The 20,510-nt window shown below is 39.4% G+C and overlaps 1 protein-coding gene across 1 annotated transcript in view; it reads left to right on the forward strand.

Annotated features, from left to right (window-relative positions):
• LOC117500890 (programmed cell death protein 10-like) overlaps positions 1–20,510 on the forward strand; it is a 29,823-nt gene that overhangs the window by 6,876 nt on the left and 2,437 nt on the right. Inside the window, 5 exon segments of the mRNA XM_034159676.1 lie at positions 10,794–10,911; positions 13,393–13,519; positions 19,283–19,346; positions 19,348–19,362; positions 19,451–19,536. Coding sequence (XP_034015567.1) covers positions 10,794–10,911; positions 13,393–13,519; positions 19,283–19,346; positions 19,348–19,362; positions 19,451–19,536 — 410 coding nt within the window.

Here is a 20,510-nt window from a genome sequence, read left to right on the forward strand (position 1 = left end):
TACCTGTTCTGTCTCAGTGCCTGGAGTGTAACTTCCTCACTGCAGTGGCTCCAGATGAGTCCAGCATTGGTTCTGTGCAGCCTCAGTGTAGCAGTCTGAGCTTGTTAAGCTAGGTTGTCATTATCAGTTTGCAGTTCATACAGCACTTTCTATTTTCCAGTAGGAAGTTGCAGTTATAAACAACTTTTCACCTATTTGCTTTTCAGGGCAGGGATGAAACCACTTGTGGCACTGAAAAACTTCAGCCAGGCTGCCTTGAAGTACCCTCATGCAGCCGCTGGGCTGTTGATTCTTGATTCTCTTACCAGATTATTTATCTGATCCACTGAATTTTGGATCGGGTTGTCGCATATGTCGCTGACTTAAGACGGGTTTCCATATGTACTCCTGAAGCGTACCCATCCTGAATAGTTTCTAACTCTGCTTTACTTTGCTTCTACAGTCTGGTGTCTGCCAGCTCTTGATGGGTTGACCACACTTGACCCAGTTAGTTACCTGTGGGTAGAACACGAAGAATGGAACAGGGTTAAGACCCTACATGTATAGGATCCTATTTCCTTTTCTTCTTTTATTTCTTGTCAGAGCTGCAAAATTTGCACCTACTTCTCCAGTTTCATATTGATCAACTCCCAAAATAAATGTTGACTATATACAAATATTTACTTAATTTTTTTGTTGCTGAGTAATTCAGCAGGAGAATCTCATCACTTACCAAGTAAGTGTTACACTGGCATTTTTGTGAGTAATTTTAGTAACTGAAGTGATATTTTGACTTTTTTTTTTTTATTGGAATTTTGTTGAACAGATTAGGTTCAATTCATGTGGAATTTGTTTGCCGGTGCTGTCATTGGCATGACTGATATTCACAAGTATGAATTGGTAATCAGTGTAATGTTAGTTAAAGATCTGTGGCTTCAGAAACTATGCTCACTTAAGTCCTATATCGACCCATGATGCTCGTTTGTGTCGGCGGTTATTTCCAGATTCCATAGTATGAAGCATCCCGTCCAGGGATGCTACGCTAGTCCAGTGCAGATTACTTCCCCAGCTAAGGACGGCACCCATTTACAGCTGGGTGAACTGAGACAGTGCAGATCAAGTGTCTTGTCCAAGGACACAGACTAAGTGCATGGACAGAATTCAAAGCCAGTCCTGCAGATTGGCAGTCTGCAGGACTGCAGGATCAGTTCCTTATTCATTCACCAGACAAAACATGACATAAAAAGAACCCAAAACTGCATTTTCCATTTTATTAATTTGATGCTATTGTCACATTGGTTTAGTTCATCTCACAGTCGTAAGGTTTTGCTCATTGTTGCTGTTGTGGGTGTGCTAAAACATGAAAGAACATGCACAGAGAAGTTCAAACATGCTTGACAATATCCAAATGTGAGTGAGGTGTCGGTGAGGCTTGTGCATCATGTCTTTGAGCAGCTCAAACATAACAATGTTTGCTCATAGACACATGCAGTTATAGTCGCGTGCATTTGTCAGCAGTATACCAAAAAACAGTTTACAAGTGAGGAATTGGAACTAAAACCATGCGCTGTTCATCAGGTGAGACTTTTCAAGTGTCTTCATCGTGTCTTTTGTTTGTGCATTTCTCACACTGCTGTAATAAATGCACAGATAACCTCTGTACTGCAGTAATGGCACTCACCAAGTGTGCATATGAAACATTAATGAAGAGCTTTTGTGAAATGTAAGACTCGTAAAGGGAGATGTGATCTGCGAGAGATTCATGAGCTTTTTTTCATTTCAGTGCTGTATTATTGAAAACAGTCATGTGAGTTGTCACCGGATCTCTGTTTGGACATTCATTTTTGGAGTCTGAATGTTAACAAGGATAGGTCAGGACACAATGTTGCTTTGTGGTTTAGATTAATCAAATTTGACTATTATGTGGACAAACTCTCTAAATCCAATGTCATACTGTATTTTGCCCCCTTTAACATCAGTGACAGCTTGGAGTCAATTATGAAGAAATACAAACAGTATGGTGCTCTATGGTAAATCTGCATGGAGTAGACAGTTCTCAAAAACTGACTTAGTGCAGCAGATAACTAAAACAATCATGCAAATGGTGATAAAAGCATCAAATTCGGCAGAAATACTCCTTAGACACTCCTCTTTTGGAAAAAACGATTGGTCACTTGACTTTTCAGTCGGTGGTCAGGTAGGGGTCAATTGAAGAATTACACAGAGGTCAAAATTAAAAGATGCTCCAATCATATTGAAAAATATTCCACATTATTTGCCTGATCATAAAGATTCCAAAAAGGTATAGTTTGGACTATCTGTGACTGAATTCTATGGAGTTACGGGATAAAAACAGCAAGAATGGTGACAAAGGTCAGTTTCATTTTGTATAGGGGTCAAAAGTTAAAGTTGCTCCAGTTTTGGTAAAAAGTGATGCAAATTATTGGTTGAGCTAATAGGATTAATAAATGGAATAGTTTTGACAATGTTGAATGTTTGGTCTCCAAAGTAAAGGTCAAACAAGGTCTACGTCTGTTGGATGTTATGTTACCCTGCAATGTGATAAGTAAGGATGATACATGGTCCAAACTATTCCTTTTTAAAACTGTGTTAACTCAACTAGTAATTTGCATCACTTTTTACCAAAATTGGAGTAACTTTAACTTTTGACCCCTGTACAAACCTTTGTCACCATTCTTGCTGTTTTTATCCCATAACTCCATAGAATTCAGTTACAGACCATCCAAACAATACCTTTTTGGAATGTTTATGATCAGGCAAGTAATGTGGCATAGGTTTCAATATGATTGGAGCATCTTTTATTTTTGACCTCTGTGTAATTCTTCAATTGACCTCTACCTGAACGCCAACTGAAAATTCAAGTGGCCAATCAGTTTTTTTCAAAAGAGGATTGTCTGAGGACTATTTCTGCCGAATTTGATGCTTTTATCACCATTTGCAGGATTCCGCTCTAAATATTCTTTTATCTGCTGCACTAACTGTGCAAGGAGAAGAAGCGTGAGGAAAGCCACCAAGACACCCAGACAACCCAGAAGAAGTTATAGGCTTCTCTGGCTGTGATTGGAGAAATTGTGCACAGTGCAAATTTTACATTTTGCATCATAGTGGAATAGAGCAGAGAAGGATATTCTTTCACCAAAACAGATCAAATCTAGGCTTGCATCTCAGATGTACCTTCTGGCAATTTGTAGCTAAACATTCAGGTACCAACAAGATACCAGTCACTCTCACAGTGACAGTTTTCACTTGTTTGTTTTTGTAATCATTCCATTTTACACACACACACACACACACACACACACACACACACACACACACACACACACACACACACACACACACACACACACACACACACACACACACACACACTCTTGCAACTTCACATATAGCAGCTCTGGCAAGATACCTTTCAGCACACTAAAGGATCAAGGTTAAAGGTCAAGGCCACAGCAAGGTCAAACACTAAATTCAATGAAACAACTTTCCTGGTTGCAGTTTTTGAAAATCTGCCTCCAAGTTTGGTATGAACATAGTGATAGGCCTTGCCCATAAGCCATTACCTGGGATAAGTGATTGACCTTGATCTTCAGGGTTTTGCTTGAGCTCAAAGGTCACCTAAATTAAGTCAAACTTTAGATTATAGTAAAACATGTCATGTAATACAGCAAATTAAAGGGCTTGATGAGAGGATTTAGAATATTGCAAAGGTTTTCAAGTTATGACGTCTTTTGATGACATCATCATGAAAAACCTGTGTCGCAGACTGAACAGTCCGCCCCCAAAAAATTGGTCCACCTTTTGCATCTGAGCATGCGTCATTTCGGACCACAGCAGCACGTCTGAGACGAGTCTCTTCACCCAAAGCAGGGGCGGGCAACTTGTTCCAGAAAGGGCCAAGAGGGTGCAGGTTTTCTTTGCAGCCACCGATTCCACCAGGTGATTTCACTGATTGATATCACTTTGAGCAGATGGAATCAGTTAATCAAATGAGGTCATAACTTGAAAACCTTTGCTGTGTTCTGGATCCTCTCATCAAGCCCTTTAATTTGGTGTATTACGTGACATGTTTTACTCAAATCTGAAATTTGACCAAATGTAGGTCAAATTTCTTTTCTTTTTTTTTTTCCAGTTTATACTTTATTTTAGTTTTCAAAAGGTACAGTTTTACACAAACATTTGCACAGATTAAACTTGGTAGCATCCCAAAAAATAATTAACATTTGTGAAAACTTACTTTTTTTTTTCTCTTTAAATTAAGCGAGAACTGTAGCATTGAACCCAGGTGTAAAGAAATAATCTTATTCACAAGTCCACTTTGTGAAAGTCCATTGAAATATGTTGAAAACATAGAAAGCAGATTCACCTACAGCATTTACACATTTTTGTACCCCTGTCCCCCATTCTTACTTAATATGTATGTGGTAAAATCCTATATAAAGTCAGATCTATATTGTCTAATGTATTGTAGCCATCCTTTCCATACATTATTGAATTTGTCAACTTCCAATCTAACAGATGCCATTACTTTTTCCATAGTGTATATATTTAACATGACATCAACCCATTCCTCCACCTTTGGGATCCGATCTGTTTGCCATCTTTTGGTGATTGCTTTTTTACTAGCTAAAAGCATGATTCTCATAATTTTATAGTCATCTTTTCTTCTTAAATGTAACATTTCTATATTAGTCAAATATAACATTTCAAAACTTAACGGGATTCTGACCCGTACTACTTCATCTATAATGTTTTTGATTTCAGACCAATATTGAGTCATTAAAGGGCAACCCAAAAAGATGTGAAAATGATCCGCTTTGTCTTCCCCACATGATCTCCAACATTTTGTCTACATATTTTCTTTGAGCAGGTGTTAAGGAAAACCTTATTACATTTTTCCAGCCATATTCTCTCCAGAATAAAGAGCTTGTTGTTTTCCATTGATATTGGAGTATTTGATCCCAGTCCCCCTCTGAAATTAAAATGTTTGCTTCCCTCTCCCACCTTTCTTTGACATATCCTGTGGCATCCCCCTTTAACTCCTCTAAAGCTGTATATAATTTTGAAATAACTTTGCAACTTAACTCTGATTTATAAGCATCTAGGATAAGTTTGAGTATATTTGACCGAGTAATATTCATATCCTTATTTTTCATTTCTTGCTTTAAATAATGCCTTAGCTGCAGGTACCTATGGAAATCCTGATTTCCAAGATGAAAGTCATCTTTTACTTGTTGGAAACTCATTACATCATCTCTTTTGATTATTTCCCAGTGCATTCTTGGACCATTTCCCCACAATTTAAATGTGCTGTCCAATGCATTTGGTACAAAATCAGTATCATATGCAATCCATCTCAAAAGCCTGCATTTTCAACTAAATTATACTTTTTCAAAATTTCAGACCAGATTCCCAGAGAAACCCGCAGCAAAGGGTTCACATTTTGTCTCCAGTTTACCTGTAATTGCAAATCACACATCAGGGCTTGTACTGGTGGCTTCATTTTCCCCTCAATATCTTTCCATTTTGCTACATATTCTGGATCACACAAACCCATCAACACCTTCAACTGAGCAGCTTGATAGTAGTTCTTGAGGCATGGTAAAGCTAGACCTCCATGTTTTTTTGGCAATTGTAAAGTTCTGTATTTAATGCGTGGTCTTGCCCCCTGCCATATGTATCTATATATTAATTTGTCCCATTCTTTAAAGTCCCTCTCAGTTAATTCAATAGGAAGATTTTGAAATATATATATAACAACCGTGGCAAAATATTCATCTTATTCACCTCAACTCTTGACACCAGGCCTAAGAAAGGGATTAAGTTCCATTTTGAAAAGTCTGCTTTGATGTTAGACATCACCTTGTCATAATTTGAGATTTTCAAATGTCCAAGATCTTTAGTAAGGTGAATGCCCAAGTACTTCATTGATTGCTGCTCCCAATTAATTGGATAATTTTGTTTTATAAATTGGTTTGGTATATAATTATATGATAGAGCTTGGGTTTTCTGCACATTAATTTTATATCCTGACAGCTTTCCAAACTCTGCCAAGAATGACATCAGGACTGGTAGTGATGAGTTTGGGTTCTCCAGGTAGATCAAGACATCATCTGCGAACAATGCTAATTTCTGCTCTATTCCTGATATGGTTATTCCCTTGATATTGACACACTGTTTTATCCTCTGGCTTAGCGGTTCCAAAAAAAATATAAAATAATAACGGACTGACTGAGCAGCCATGACGACAACCCCTCTCTAATTTGATTACCTTTGACAGACTACCATTGACTTTGATCCTTGCTATTGGGTCCACATACAGAGATCGAACAATCTCAATATAACCATCATGAAAGTTAAATTTTTTCATTACTCTAAATAAAAATTCCCACTTAACGGAATCAAATGCTTTTTCTGCATCCATTCCCAGTATGGCGGCCTCCAGGTTTCTTTCTTTGATGTGCTGCATAATAAGTAATGTACGGCGAATATTGTCATGTGTTTGCCTTTGCTTTATAAATCCAGTCTGTTCTAAACTGATAATATCTGGTAATATGTCCTCCATTCTTTGAGCTAAAATTGCTGTAAAAATTCTATAATCCACATTAAGTACACTAATAGGTCAGTAGCTAGAGCAATTTGTTACGTCCTTACCCTCTTTTGCAATAACGGAAATGATTGCTTCCCTCCAAGAATCTGGAATTGTCCCACCCTGTGAAATCCAATTGAAAGTTTTTTGTAATAAAGGGATTAAAATTTTCCTGTATACTTTATACCATTCGGAGCCGTAACCATCTGCACCAGGACTGGTGTCAGATTTAAGTCTAGAAATGGCTGAATTGATTTCTTCCACCGTTATTAGAGCAATTAATTTCTTATTCTGCTCCTCTGTTATTTGTGGCAAATGTAACTTGTCTAAATACGTGTCTATTTGAGATTCATTGTTATTTTCTGTTTGTGCATACAACTTGGCATAATAATCTTCAAAACATCTATGTATAGCCTCTGTTTTGTATACCATTTGCTTTGTTTTAGGGTCTTTCATCTTAGAAATTTGTCTTAATGTCTGTTGCTTTTTAAGTTTATACGAAAGTAATTTTGTAGATTTACTCCCCGCCTCATAATATCTTTGCTTTGTGTAAATCATTTTTTTCTGGATTTCTTGAGAAAAAATGTCATTAATTTTTGCCCGTATTATCTTTAATTCTTCATTAGTTTTATCATCAACTTTGTTTTTATGCTCTCTTTCCTTTTTTCCAAATCTGCTTGTAATTGTTTTAGTTCAGATTGTCTCATTCTTTTTATGTGAGCTGATTTTGCTATCAGCTTTCCCCTCAATACCACCTTGCATGCGTCCCATAGTATAGGTGGAGACACGTCACCGTTATTGTTTTCTTTAATATATTCGCAAATATTCCTCTCAATTTCCTCTTTCATCTGACCGTTGAGCAAACTTGAATTTAGTCTCCATACTGTTGTTTTCTTTTCAGTCCCTGTGAATATTTTTAAAAATATTGGGCAATGATCAGATAGGTCCATAACCACCATATAACATTCTTTTACTCTATAACGATCTTTTGAGTTAATTAAAAAAATAATCGATTCGTGAATACAGAGCATGAGGAGCTGAATAATAGGTGTAATCTTTTTTGAGTGGATTTAGGTCCCGCCATATATCTAAAATCCCATGTTCTGACAAAAATTTAGAAATTCTTTTACCAGTAGTGGTCTTTTGTTGGGTGTTCCCTGTCGAATCTAAATTCGAATTAAGACGCTGCTTTAGATCACCTCCCCCTATTAACACTCCTTCACTCTGTTATCACCAGCTCAAAGAGAAGTTTGAAGAAACTCCAATCTGAACCTGGAGGGGCATAGATATTGAGCAATGTAACCAGAACTCCCTCTAGTCTACCTATAACTATTACATATCGACCTTCCTTATCCTTTATAGTTTTAAGCATTTCGAAACTTAGTCTATTGGATATTAATATACAAACCCATCTTCTATGCCCTGACTGATATGAAGATGAAAATTCCTTATATCCATTTCTCTTGAGTTTTTCATGTTCTTTATCAGTCATATGGATCTCCTGTAAATATAGCACTTCTACACCCTCTTTTTTCATGTTGCTCAACACCTTGCCCCTCTTGATTGGACTGAGGAGACCATTAACATTGTATGAGGCTACTTTTCTATGAGTACTCTGTGATGGTATTCTATGTTACATAATATAAATATCGTTATTCCTTTCACCCTATGTGCTACGTAAAACAAACGTTTGGAACAGTAATGAATAGAACAACTTTGAACTAAGTATACTCAAGACTTTCAAACATGAGGTCCAAAAGGAAACCTTTGTAGAGCAAAGTACCAGCTCTGAGGGATAACCCCTAACCCCGTAGGGTAGGGGGCCCTTGTGACCATATTTGGCCCTGTTCATTCCTCCCACTTTTTGTCCACTTTGAAATAAACATAAACTCCCCGACTGATAAATTAACTAAATAGAGGAAGGCTCCCTCTCTGTTGTAAACATATACACACACACACAGTCATTTTCAACATAATTTCCATAACATCACACTGTTGTCTTGATAAGAGAAGGTCCTATTGGTCCAGTGGCTTACTGGTCCTCTTGCCCCGCTCTTCTGTAGTTGAAGGCTTGCAGTTTCTCCTTATATCCCAAAGATGCTGCCTGGTCCGGTTTGTCCCCTCCTCGAGCAGAGTGCCACATCAGACGAGACAGCCTCTCCAGGGGGTCGTCCACGGGTCTGATGATCCGGACCTGGAGACACCTCGCCACCATATCCTTAGTTGCCTCTGCTGCCGTGGTATACAAGCGAGTTTCATCTTCATAGAAAACACGAAGCTTCGCGGGAAAGGGCGTCTGGAATCTGACTTTTTTTTTCTCTCTCAGCACTCGCTTTGCTTCAGCGTATTCCTTTCTCCTTTTCATGAATTCAGCTGCATAATCATGATCCACGTACACCCGTTGCTCCTCAAACATGAAGCCTCTCATTCCCCACGCCTTCTTTATGATTTCCTCTTTACATTTATAACTTGACAGCTTCACAATAATCGAGCGTGGAGGGGCATCTGTGGGGGGACGTGGTCCAAGTGCTCTGTGTGCTCTCTCCACTCGGAGTGCAAATGTTGGTGGCAGCTCGAGTTTTTCCCGGAGTAAAGTTTCCACGAATGTGCACATTGACTCCGCGCTCTCCTCAGCCCGTTCTCTGATGTTGTGCAGACGTATATTTTCGCGTCTGCCCTGTCCATCCTGGTCCACCAACCGCTCCTCCAGCCTTCTCTGGATCTTGATCAGCTCACGTCGCTTGATCAATGCACTGGACTCGGTCCTCAGTCCCTTCAGTACGTCTTTCCGCTTCATCAATTCTGCTATTGGCCGTTTTTATTTCTGCCCTGATATCTTTCAGATTTTCCACTGTTTCACGGCGAAATTCCCTAATTTCACGCAGAACAGTCTCCAGCTCAGACATTTTCCTGGGTTCGGGGGACCTGTGCACTGCCCGTTCCTCCTCCGCATGCACCTCTGTTAGCTCGGTTAGCTCTGGTGTTAGCTTACCCCACTCTTCTTCGTCCGTGTGTATCAGTGATTCTAGAAAATTTTTTCGTCTTTCCTCTTGTCATTATCAAAAGCCCATTTATGCCTTGATATTTTAGGGATTACACGGCAAAATTCACCACTCAGGGCTTCACCCAACTTAAAAGTCGGGGAGCAATGTTTTTACGCTACCGCTATCATCGAGTCCCGACCGGAAGTCTTGCAGGTCAAATTTCAATCATGAAAAAACGTGCACAATTTAGATTTTTTTTGTTTGTTTTTTTTGTTTTGTTTTTTTTAAGGGTTTAACAAACCATGTAAATCATCATTGTGGTCTCTTGTAAGTTTACATGTTGCAGTCCTACGGAGATACGTTTCAGCACACAAAAGGGTCAAGGTCACAGGAAGGTCAAACACTAAAATCACAAAAAGAAACTTTGGTGGTCACAATTTGTGCTTTTTTTTTTTTTTTTGCTTCCAAATTTGGCATGAATATAGTATATTCCCTTGCCCATCAGTCCCTCTTCATAGTGGTTGTTCCTCGTGGTAGTCTCTTTTTTGTTCACCTTTTGGCAAGATACCGGTCACTCTCAGGGTGACAGTTTTCTTTTTTTTTTTTCTTTCTTTCATTTCGCGTTTCTTTTTTTTTTTTATTTCTTTCATTTCACTTTTGATTATTTATTTACTTAGGTCGTTTCGGAATATATAGTACTTACAAATATAACCAAACTAGTTAAAAACAAAAAAGTGGACTAAGTTCGGAGCATGACTGAGCCAGATGTCTGTTTAAACAGTGCACAAGCCTGTGGGCGACAACATGACACCTGGTGTGTCGTTTGTCAGCTTGGACGGGATGCAGCTCCATTTCGCTTCCTTCTTTACGGGCTCCTCCTGCTGCAGGGAGTTGATTTTGTAACAAAAGTTAGAAATATTCAAGAGGTTTTTATGTTCATGTGTGCCAGGAACAGCAGTCATTAGAGTGCACACCTCCACAGAAAAACAACAGCTCACCATATTTAGACCAAATTACATTTGAGAAACAACCAATATCTACGTAAAACCGTGCTCCTTTAGTTTTTGACTCATCCTGCTGACTGTCAGACAGACTGATGCAAAAATGTAAGTGTCCTTTGACGGTAATATCTTTTTGCTGTACATTCTGAAGGTGAGCTTTCATTATTTATGTGTGGTGTTGTGGTTTTTTTTATTATTATTATTATTATTTTTGGTCAGGCTGAGAGGGAGAACCCAGGTCTGACTCAGGACATCATAATGAAGATTTTGGAGAAAAAGAAAGTCCAGATCAACTTTACTGAATCGCTGCTGCGCATGGCGATTGATGATGTGGAAGGTGTGTTGGACATGACTCCCAAGTTATTTTCTTCTGTGTGTGGGTGATTCTGAGTTTTATGTTTGTCAGTGGTACATTATACCTTTTACAAGTTATACGAGGTCTGTTAGAAAAGTATCCGACCTTATTTTTTTCAAAAACCATATGGATTTGAATCACGTGTGATTGCGTCAGCCAAGCTTGAACCCTCGTGCGCATGCGTGAGTTTTTTTTCATGCCTGTCGGTTGCTTCATTCGCCTGTTAGCAGGCTTTGAGTGAGGTGTGGTCTACCCCTCTCGTTTATTTTTTATTGCGAATAAATGTCTGAACGATTTGGATCTTTGCTGCATCAATTTTTTTCCAGAAACTGTAAGAGACCTCCAGGTGGACACCGTTCGAAAAATTAATATGACTTTCAGGGACGATTTTATGGGGATTAAACAGATTACGGGGTGTTACTGCCCCTTTAAGGACGGCCCACAACTGCTGAGAGCGCAGCACGCTCCAGTGCCGATGGACAGGCTGACACCCCGCACAAACAACCAGATCATTTCCAACGTGAAAGCTTTGTTGATCCGGGACCTCGTCTGACTTTCACAAAAAGGCAGAAGATGTGGACATCAGCACTTTTTCCGGCACATTCCACCGTTACAGGAGTTTTTTTTTTTTCATGGAAAAAGAAGCTGAGGGACGCGCCACGGCTCTGTTCATTACGCGGGACAAAACCATCTTGGTGTTGGTCTCACTGGACGGCTTAAAGGTGGATTTCAGACGGATTCCGGTTTCTTTCCAGTCGTGTGATTATCCGATTGTGATTGTGCATGAGCTGAACATGCCAGAACATGTCCTGTGAGGCTTCATCACGGCGTTTCTTTTTGCCATGCAGCTCAGCCGCGACCCGCGGAATTCCTCCGCCTTTGTTCCTCTTTCCGTGACAAAAACTCCTGTAACAGTGAAATGTGCCGTTCATTTCTAAACTGGATGCTGTCTTGATCTGGTATGTCCTCTGACTAGCACAGGAATTGTGAAAAGACGTGGACATCAACACTTTTTCCGGCACATTAAGACAGACGTGCGGAGGAGTTCGGCACGTCGTGGTGGCAGCCGGTCGGCGCAAAGAAACACCGTGATGAAGCCTCACAGGACATGTTGGGGCTTGTCCAGCTCAAGCTCAATTTCTTGGATATTCACACGACAGAAAAGCAACCGGGATCCGTCTGAAAGCCGTCCTGAGAGACCAACACCGAGGTGGTTTTGTGCCGCGTCCCTCAGCTTCTTTTTCCATGAAAAAAAAAACTCCTGTAATGGTGGAATGTGCCGGAAAAAGTGCTGATGTCCACGTCTTTTCACAATTCCTGTGCTAGTCAGAGGACATACATACAAGACAAGACAGGATCAAGACAGCGTCCAGTTTAGAAATGAACGGCACATTTCACTGTTACAGGAGTTTTGTCATGGAAAGAGGAACAAAGGCGGAGGAATTCTGCGTGTCGTGGCGGAGCTGCATGGCGTAAAGAAACGCCGTGATGAAGCCTCACAGGACATGTTCTGGCATGTTCAGCTCATGCACTATCACAATCGGATATTTACACGACTGGAAAGCAACCGGAATCCATCTGAAATCAACCTTTAAGCCGTCCAGTGAGACCAACACCGAGATGGTTTTGTCCCGTGTAATGAACAGAGCCGTGGCGCGTCCCTCAGCTTCTTTTTCCATGAAAAAAAAGCTCCTGTAACGGTGGAATGTGCCGGAAAAAGTGCTGATGTCCACATCTTCTGCCTTTTTGTGAAAGTCAGACGAGGTCCCGGATCAACAAAGCTTTCACGTTGGAAATTATCTGGTTGTTTGTGCGGGGTGTCAGCCTGTCCATCGGCGCTGGGAGCGCGCTGCGCTCTCAGCAGTTGTGGGCCGTCCTTAAAGGGGCAGTAACACCCCCGTAATCTGTTTAATCCCCATAAAATCGTCCCTGAAAGCCATATTAATTTTTCGAACGGTGTCCACCTGGAGGCCTCTTACAGTTTCTGGAAAAAAAATTGATGCAGCAAAGACCCAAATCGTTCAGACATTTATTCGCAATAAAAAATAGACGAGAGGGGTGGACCACACCTCACTCAAAGCCTGCTCACAGGCGAATGAAGCAACCGACAGGCATGAAAAAACTCACGCATGCGCACGAGGGTTCAAGCTTGGTTGACGCAATCACATGTGATTCAAATCCATATGGTTTTGAAAAAAATAAGGTCGGATACTTTTCTAACAGACCTCGTACTTGTCATTATGTTTGAATTTTATTACCTGACTGCATTTTTTTTAAATTTAATTTTTATTGTAAAGCAACATAAAATTTACACTTCCACGACAAAATTATAATACTTTCAATACAGTATGTCTGCTTTACCCTTTTTAACTTTTTACCTGACTGCATTTTATCTGGCCACCGATCCAGTGGTCAGTTTGCTCTGCATACTGAGATTTTTCTGTTGTTTTTTTTTTGTGACAGAGTTCCTGATTGAGCGACAAGAGCCAGAGTTTCAGGACCTAAATGCGAAAGCTCGAGCTTTGAAACACATTCTCAGCAAAATACCTGATGAAATCAATGACAGAGTACGATTCCTACAGACCATCAAGTAAGGGTTAACAGGAAATCATCACTTTACACCGCTGCACTCAGGGACATTCGTGTGTGTGTGTGTACAACATAACTCAAAGGGCTTCAATCCCATTTGGCTGCTAAGCGTGTTGGAATGAAAGAGTCCGCCAAGGAAAAAGGGATTTAATTTAGAGAAAAAAAACTGGTTAATAGTCAAGTTCATAGGCCAAGCTAAACATTTTTGGTTTAGTGCTATATTCTATAGTACGTTTCCATCTTGCATACACTCAAACCACTCTACTTACATTCCCAGCCAAGGCCGATGTCGCAGACTAAACAGTCCCCCCCCGCCAAAAATTGGTCCGCCCTGCCTCCACTGTGCATGCATCATTTTTGAGTTCAGCCGCTCGTCTGAGACAAAGTCTCTTCACCCAAAGCGATCAAATGGATGAATGTGTTTATTAACCATCAGATGACAAGGTAAAACCTCTTAAATCATTCTAAAGTTAGTTTTAAACAGAAACGAGGCGATACTGAGTGACGCTTTGAAATGACCAACGTGCAGCGAACGCATCAGCTAGCAGCTTGTTTAGCCGCGGCACTCTGATCACTTCCTCTGTCTTTTATGATGAAATAATGCTGAATTTATGTGGAAATGATTGTTGTACAAAAGCTTCAGATATCTGTCGCTGAGATAGATGATGACTAGAGGCAGTTTGAAGCAGAAACAAGGTGATAATCGGTGAACCGCGGCTGATGACGCATGCGCAGTGAAGGCAGGGCGGTCTGATTTTTAGGGGGAACCGTTCGGTCTGCGACACCGGTACCCATATACAGCTGGGTGGACTGAGACAACACAGATATAAGTGGTGTCCAAGGACACAGACAGGTAGTATGAGGACGATTTGAACCTTGACACGCTAGATCCTTATCTGCTGAGCTACCAGCTCTACAGGTTGAACAAATATGCTCATGAATTGGTTAAAGATACACCTACAGTTACTATTAAACACTTAATATGACACAATACATCACCTTTCTGTTGGGCACATGAACTTTAAACTTGCCCATAAAAGTTTAACTCAAATTATTTGGAGAAAATCTGGGTTAAACATGGTGGAAGGGTAGTATTTTAGTGAAGATTTAATTTGGGACAGAATTTATAGAACCATATTTTAAGGTGTTGCTGAATCAGAAAGAACTAAATTTTGTGAATTGGTGTCAGACATGTAAGGTGCGGGTTTGACACTCTGTGAATGTTCCTTCTGGCCGATTGGCTGCTACTTTAGCTTCATCAAAGCAAAATATAATGTCAGCTGTCAGACGCACCACAGTACACATGCAGGAAGTAACAGGAAGTGGAAAGCGGTATTTCACCATTGACACATTTACTTTCACTCATTGTAATTTTAAGTGTCACCTTTTCATCATCTGCTGTGAGAGAATAGAAATTTATGATATTCAGCGACATTAGGGCCACAATATGAGTTTACTGATGACTGTTAGTGTTAACTGGTGCAGCAGATGGTGTCCAACAATATCATTGTTACAATATTGTAATGTTTTAAAAAGCTCAAGTCTGTTTCTGTGTTTAGAAATGATGAAACTGTTTCAATATGAACAACAAAATCAGTAATTTATATAAATCAGTGTGATCTGCCTGACTGGGTTCATAATGCAGTTTTCTTACTCATTTAGTTTTTGTGAATTCTGTATAATTTTTAGTAGAGGTGCACCGATCGATTGGGCACCGATCATTATCGGCCAATCACGCCTTGATCGGTTTGATTGGTGATCGGCAAAATGCGGCGATCAAAAGGACCGATCACAACAGTGCAGGCAGTAGCGCAGGGAGCGCTTGGTCCTGTCATGACACGCTTTCCTCTGTGATGTAAACTCATTTGACTTCTTATATGAGCTGGACGGACAAGGAGAGCAGTCGCCATCATCTAATGTAGTCCATGTCTGTCCAGCTCATATCAGAAGTCAAAATGAGTCAAATGGCTCAGAGATCTAAATAGACTGCTGTGTAATGAATGGAACCACACTGCCATCTAGTGGATATCCAGTGTGCGCGAGTGTGTATTTGTGAATCAGTAGGCATTTTGATTTTGTTTATTTTTTCATATGAGTGTAGAGGTACAGAGAGTACAAAGAAGCTTTGTTCATTTGATTTGCTTATATTGTGAACTGCCATGATACTGGAATTGACAACTAAGTTCGAAATTAAAAAAAAAAATTGAATTGATTGTTTGTGGATCTGTGGATTTCGCGAAAAGAATGTCTCAAAATTACATCAGAGGAAAGCGATGAATGCATGTAATTGGTGATCCACAAATGCTGAAACTCAATTCACAAATACAATTTCCAGTTTTACAAGTGTAATTTTTTTTTTACAAATTAAGTTTTATATTTGCAAATACATTATTTGCAAAGACCAATTTACAAGTTACAAATATGAAATTTGCATTTGTGGATATCTGAACACATCTGCAAATCAATGATTATTTGTAGATCACCCTGTGTGCATTTACAAATATTAATGAGACAATTTAACCCCATAGAATGAGGGCTGTATTTTACATTCTCAACGTGTTCTCTGTAGGCTGTAACCTGAGCAACATGAAACATGGAAAAAAAAAAAGCTTGCTGGTAGAACAAAGTCAGTGTAATAAAACAAAAGTTGGCAGTTTATTCTAGTGTCTTTATTTGAATGCGTGTTTTTTGTTTTCATCATTATGTTTTAATGCAAAAGTAGTCCTATACATTAGACCTATATTCTTATTTTGGGCATGATCCAAATATGTACTTGATCGGTATCGGTGATCAAAATTTCGGTGATCGGCCTAAAAAATCCTGATCGGTGCACCTCTAATTTTTAGCTTGGACTCACAGTAAGAGGCTTATCTTCTTGATGATGTCTTGAGGGGCCTTTTTCTGCCTTTGTCAGTGCTCGTGTGTGTGTGTGTGTGTTGTGAAACTGTTCCTATCAAAAAACAACATTCAGTGTAATGTGTTAAGCATTAAAGACCTTTTTCATTGTGTCAGAGATATAACTTTGGTGCAGAGGTTGACTAATTTATTAGTTCAGGTATTTCATCACAAAAGATTTACTCATGCAACCAAGTAATGTACCGGGGGGGTGGGGGGGTGGGGGGGTGGGGTGTTGTGTACTGTGAACTTGCTCACAGATTTGGAGTTTATTTTTCGTGTTTGTCAGCTGAAAAAACTTCTGTCGCTTGCACATGGAGGAGATTCACCCATTTCCACATCTGCTTGGAAGCTGATCTGAAAACATGCAGTGTTATGTTGTTTTACCAAAATGAGAGTATCACTCATGACAATACTACAGAAAAACACAACTGTTTTTTTTTTTTTTTTTTTTTAAGTAAATATGCTCAAAAATTTACCACCTTCACCTATACTTCTATAGTATTTTAAGGTGTTGTTGGGCAACCTCATTTCCTGAAGAATGAATTAAAGGCTGTTTCATTGCATAAATCTCTCCTAGTCACATACGAAAAGGTTAAATAAATTTGTGCATTTTGGGATTTTTCTGTTTTTATCCCCTGCTGGTCGAAGCCTCGCAGGAAGATTATGTCGTGGCGATTTCCACTTGTCTGTCCCGAAAATGGTACAGTCCCAATTCCAGTGAAGTTGAGACGTTGTGTAAAAGGTAAAGAAAAACAGAATACACTGATGTGCAAATCCTCTTCAACCTATATTCAGTTGAATACACCACAAAGACAAGATATTTAATGTTCAAACTGATAAACTTATTGTTTTTGTCCAAATATTTGCTCATTTTGAAATGGATGCCTGCAACATGTTTCAAAAAAGCTGGGACAGTGGTATGTTTACCACTGTGTTACATCACCTTTCCTTCTAAACAACACTCAATAAGCGTTTGGGAACTGAGGACACTAATTGTTGAAGTTTTGTAGGTGGAATTCTTTCCCATTCTTGCTTGATGTACGACTTCAGTTGTTCAACAGTTCGGGGTCTCCGTTGTATTTGCACTTCATAATGTGTCACACATTTTCAATGGGCGACAGGTCTGGACTGCAAGCAGGCGAGTCCTAGTACCCGCACTCTTTTACTACGAAGTCACGCTGTTACAACACGTGCAGAATGTGGCTTGGCATTGTCTTGCTGAATAAGCTTGGACGTCCCTGAAAAAGACGTTGCTTGGATGGCAGCATGTGTTGCTCCAAAACCTGGATGTACCTTTCAGCATTGATGGTGCCATCACAGATGTGTAAGTTGCCCATGCCATGGGCACTAACACACCCCGTACCATCACAGATGCTGGCTTTTGAACTTTGCGCTGGTAACATCTGGATGGTCTTTTTCCTCTTTTGTCTGGAGGACACGACATCCATGATTTCCAAAAACAATTTGAAATGTGTACTCATCAGACCACAGCACACTTTTCCACTTGTATCCTTCTATTTCAAATGAGCTCAGGCCCAGAGAAGGTGGTGGTGTTTCTGGATGTTGTTGATGTATGGCTTTTGCTTTGCATGGTAGAGTTTTAACTTGTAGATGTAGTGACGAACTATGTTAACTGACAATGGTTAACTGACAAAGATCCTTTCCACAGTGATGTCGGTTGTTAATGCAGTGCCCGCCTGAGGGATCGAAGGTCACAGGTATTCAATGTTGGTTTTCGGCCTTCCCCGCTTACGTGTAGAAAGTTCTCCAGATTCTCTGAATCTTCTGATTATATTATGGACTGTAGATGATAGAATCCCTAAATTCCTTGCAATTGAACATTGAGAAACATTGTTCTTAAACTGTTGGACTATTTTTTTTTTATGCAGTTGTTCACAAAGTGGTGATCCTCGCTCCATCTTTGCTTGTGAACGGCTGAACCTTTTAGGGATGCTCCTTTTATACCCAATCATGACACTCGCCTGTTTCCAATTAGGTGTTCTTTGAGCATTCATCAACTTTCCCAATCCTTTGTTGCCCTGTCCCAACTTTTTTGAAACGTGTTGCAGGCATCCATTTCAAAAATGAGCAAATACTTGCACAAAGACAAAAAAGTTTATCAGTTTGAACATTAAATATCTTGTCTTTGTGGTGTATTCAATTGAATATAGGTTGAAGAGGATTTGCAAATCATTGTATTCTGTTTTTATTTACATTTCACACAAAGTCTCAACTTCATTGGAATTGGGGTTGTATAAGTATTCTGAAAAACAACTACTCTCACATTTTAGTAGAAATTTCATGTAACTTGGTACAAATCCTTGTTATAGGTCAGTAATATGTATATTTTCATATCATTCAGTTGGGCTCATTTTACAGAGTTAGATTAGATAGAACTTTATTGATCCCTTGGGAAGACTCCCTCAGGGAAATTGAGGTTCCAGCAGCATTGTATAGCAGCACACACAGGGTAAGAAGCACACAGAGTATCAATCAGTTAATCAGAGTATTTGGTTAACAAAGCTGGACTCCGTCAGTTTCGTGCTTGGGTTGGTTGCCTGCAATCTGAAATCAACTTCTCTCACATTTTTAGGAGGAATTTTGGGAAACTTGGTATAATCCTAAAATGTTATTAGAATGTAGCAAACAGTTGTACCAAAGCAGTATTTGCCAGCAGGGGATATTGTGCTGTCAGAGCACTCTTGTTAACTGAATTTAAATAATGACTTGAATTTTAAATTGAGTCTGAAAAAAAAAAACAAAAAACAACAAAATGACAGATGCATCATAAAGCTCATGCATTTGGTCCTAATTTTTTGTTGAACGTTTCCTTGTTATCTGACATTCAAACCGCTGTTTCTGACAGAGACATAGCCAGCGCCATAAAAGAGCTCCTGGACACAGTCAACAATGTTATCAAGAAATATCAAGTACCAGAATCGCAGAGTGAGTAGCAGTTGTACCTGCACATGTCACATTTCATTGTTGTGTTCTGCTTCTTAAATGTCAGATTTGTTTACTTCTTCTTGTAAAGGCTCTGGAACATCAGAAAAAGGAGTTTGTGAAGTACTCCAAAAGTTTCAGCGACACACTCCAAACATACTTCAAAGATGGAAGTAAGTGTATCCATAGCAACCCATTTTTTTGCTTCATCTTTGCATTGCAAGCGCTCACAGAAAGCAGATATTAGTCTGAGCCCTGCCTGAATGCTACATGCTTATACTCTCTACAAACAGCTATTAAAAAAAAAAATTAAATATGACTGTTAATTGAGCGTCATAGTTGGAGACAATTCCATTATTGCCTTTCAGCTGATGGACATGGTACTCCAGTCATTTTATGAAAAAAAAAAAAGAAAGGGGGGGTCAACCCGGAACAAATTGCAACAGAAATGATTTTGGTGCATTTGAACCGTAAAACTGTTTTATAAAACATACTAAAAGTCAGAAAGATAAAAAATCGAGAACGCTCCCCAAAATCCAACATGGCCGGCCGAAAACATGCAAAAATGTAGTTTTTCCAAAATAACTAAAAAAATATCTATTTAAGCACAGATGTATTGATGTTAAATATAAACTTGGGTATTGTGGACATTTTGACACACATTTTGAAAATTAGGTCTCTATCTGTAGCGGTTCTTGAGATACAGCCTATACATACACTCAAGGATGGCAATTTGGTTTGTGTCCTATTACGTTAAAAATATTGCAGTTAAGGCCCATAAATATATTGAAGTTGAATATAAACTTGTGCATTGTGGACATTTTGGCACCAAAAAAATAGCTGTAGCTATTACAGTTTTTGAGATATGGTATAAAAATACATCTACACTCGACAAAAATTGATGAAATTGAGCATTGTTATGTTGAAAACTAAGTACCATTTCTGAAATGTTCATCTAAAGAAGGTAATAATCTTTTTGAGTCAATATTTCACTGGAATATGAATAGAGAAGTTACTCATATATTATGTATAATAGAGTGGCTGTCAATGCACAACCAGGGCACACTGGTGACACTACTGCTGTGTGGACAACATGGAGAAAGCCTCAATTCTCTGATACAGGCACAGTGTTTGCCACCCACTTCAGCAGC

This window comes from Thalassophryne amazonica, chromosome 19 (genome assembly GCF_902500255.1).
Source record: "Thalassophryne amazonica chromosome 19, fThaAma1.1, whole genome shotgun sequence".
NCBI classification, from domain to species: domain Eukaryota; kingdom Metazoa; phylum Chordata; class Actinopteri; order Batrachoidiformes; family Batrachoididae; genus Thalassophryne; species Thalassophryne amazonica.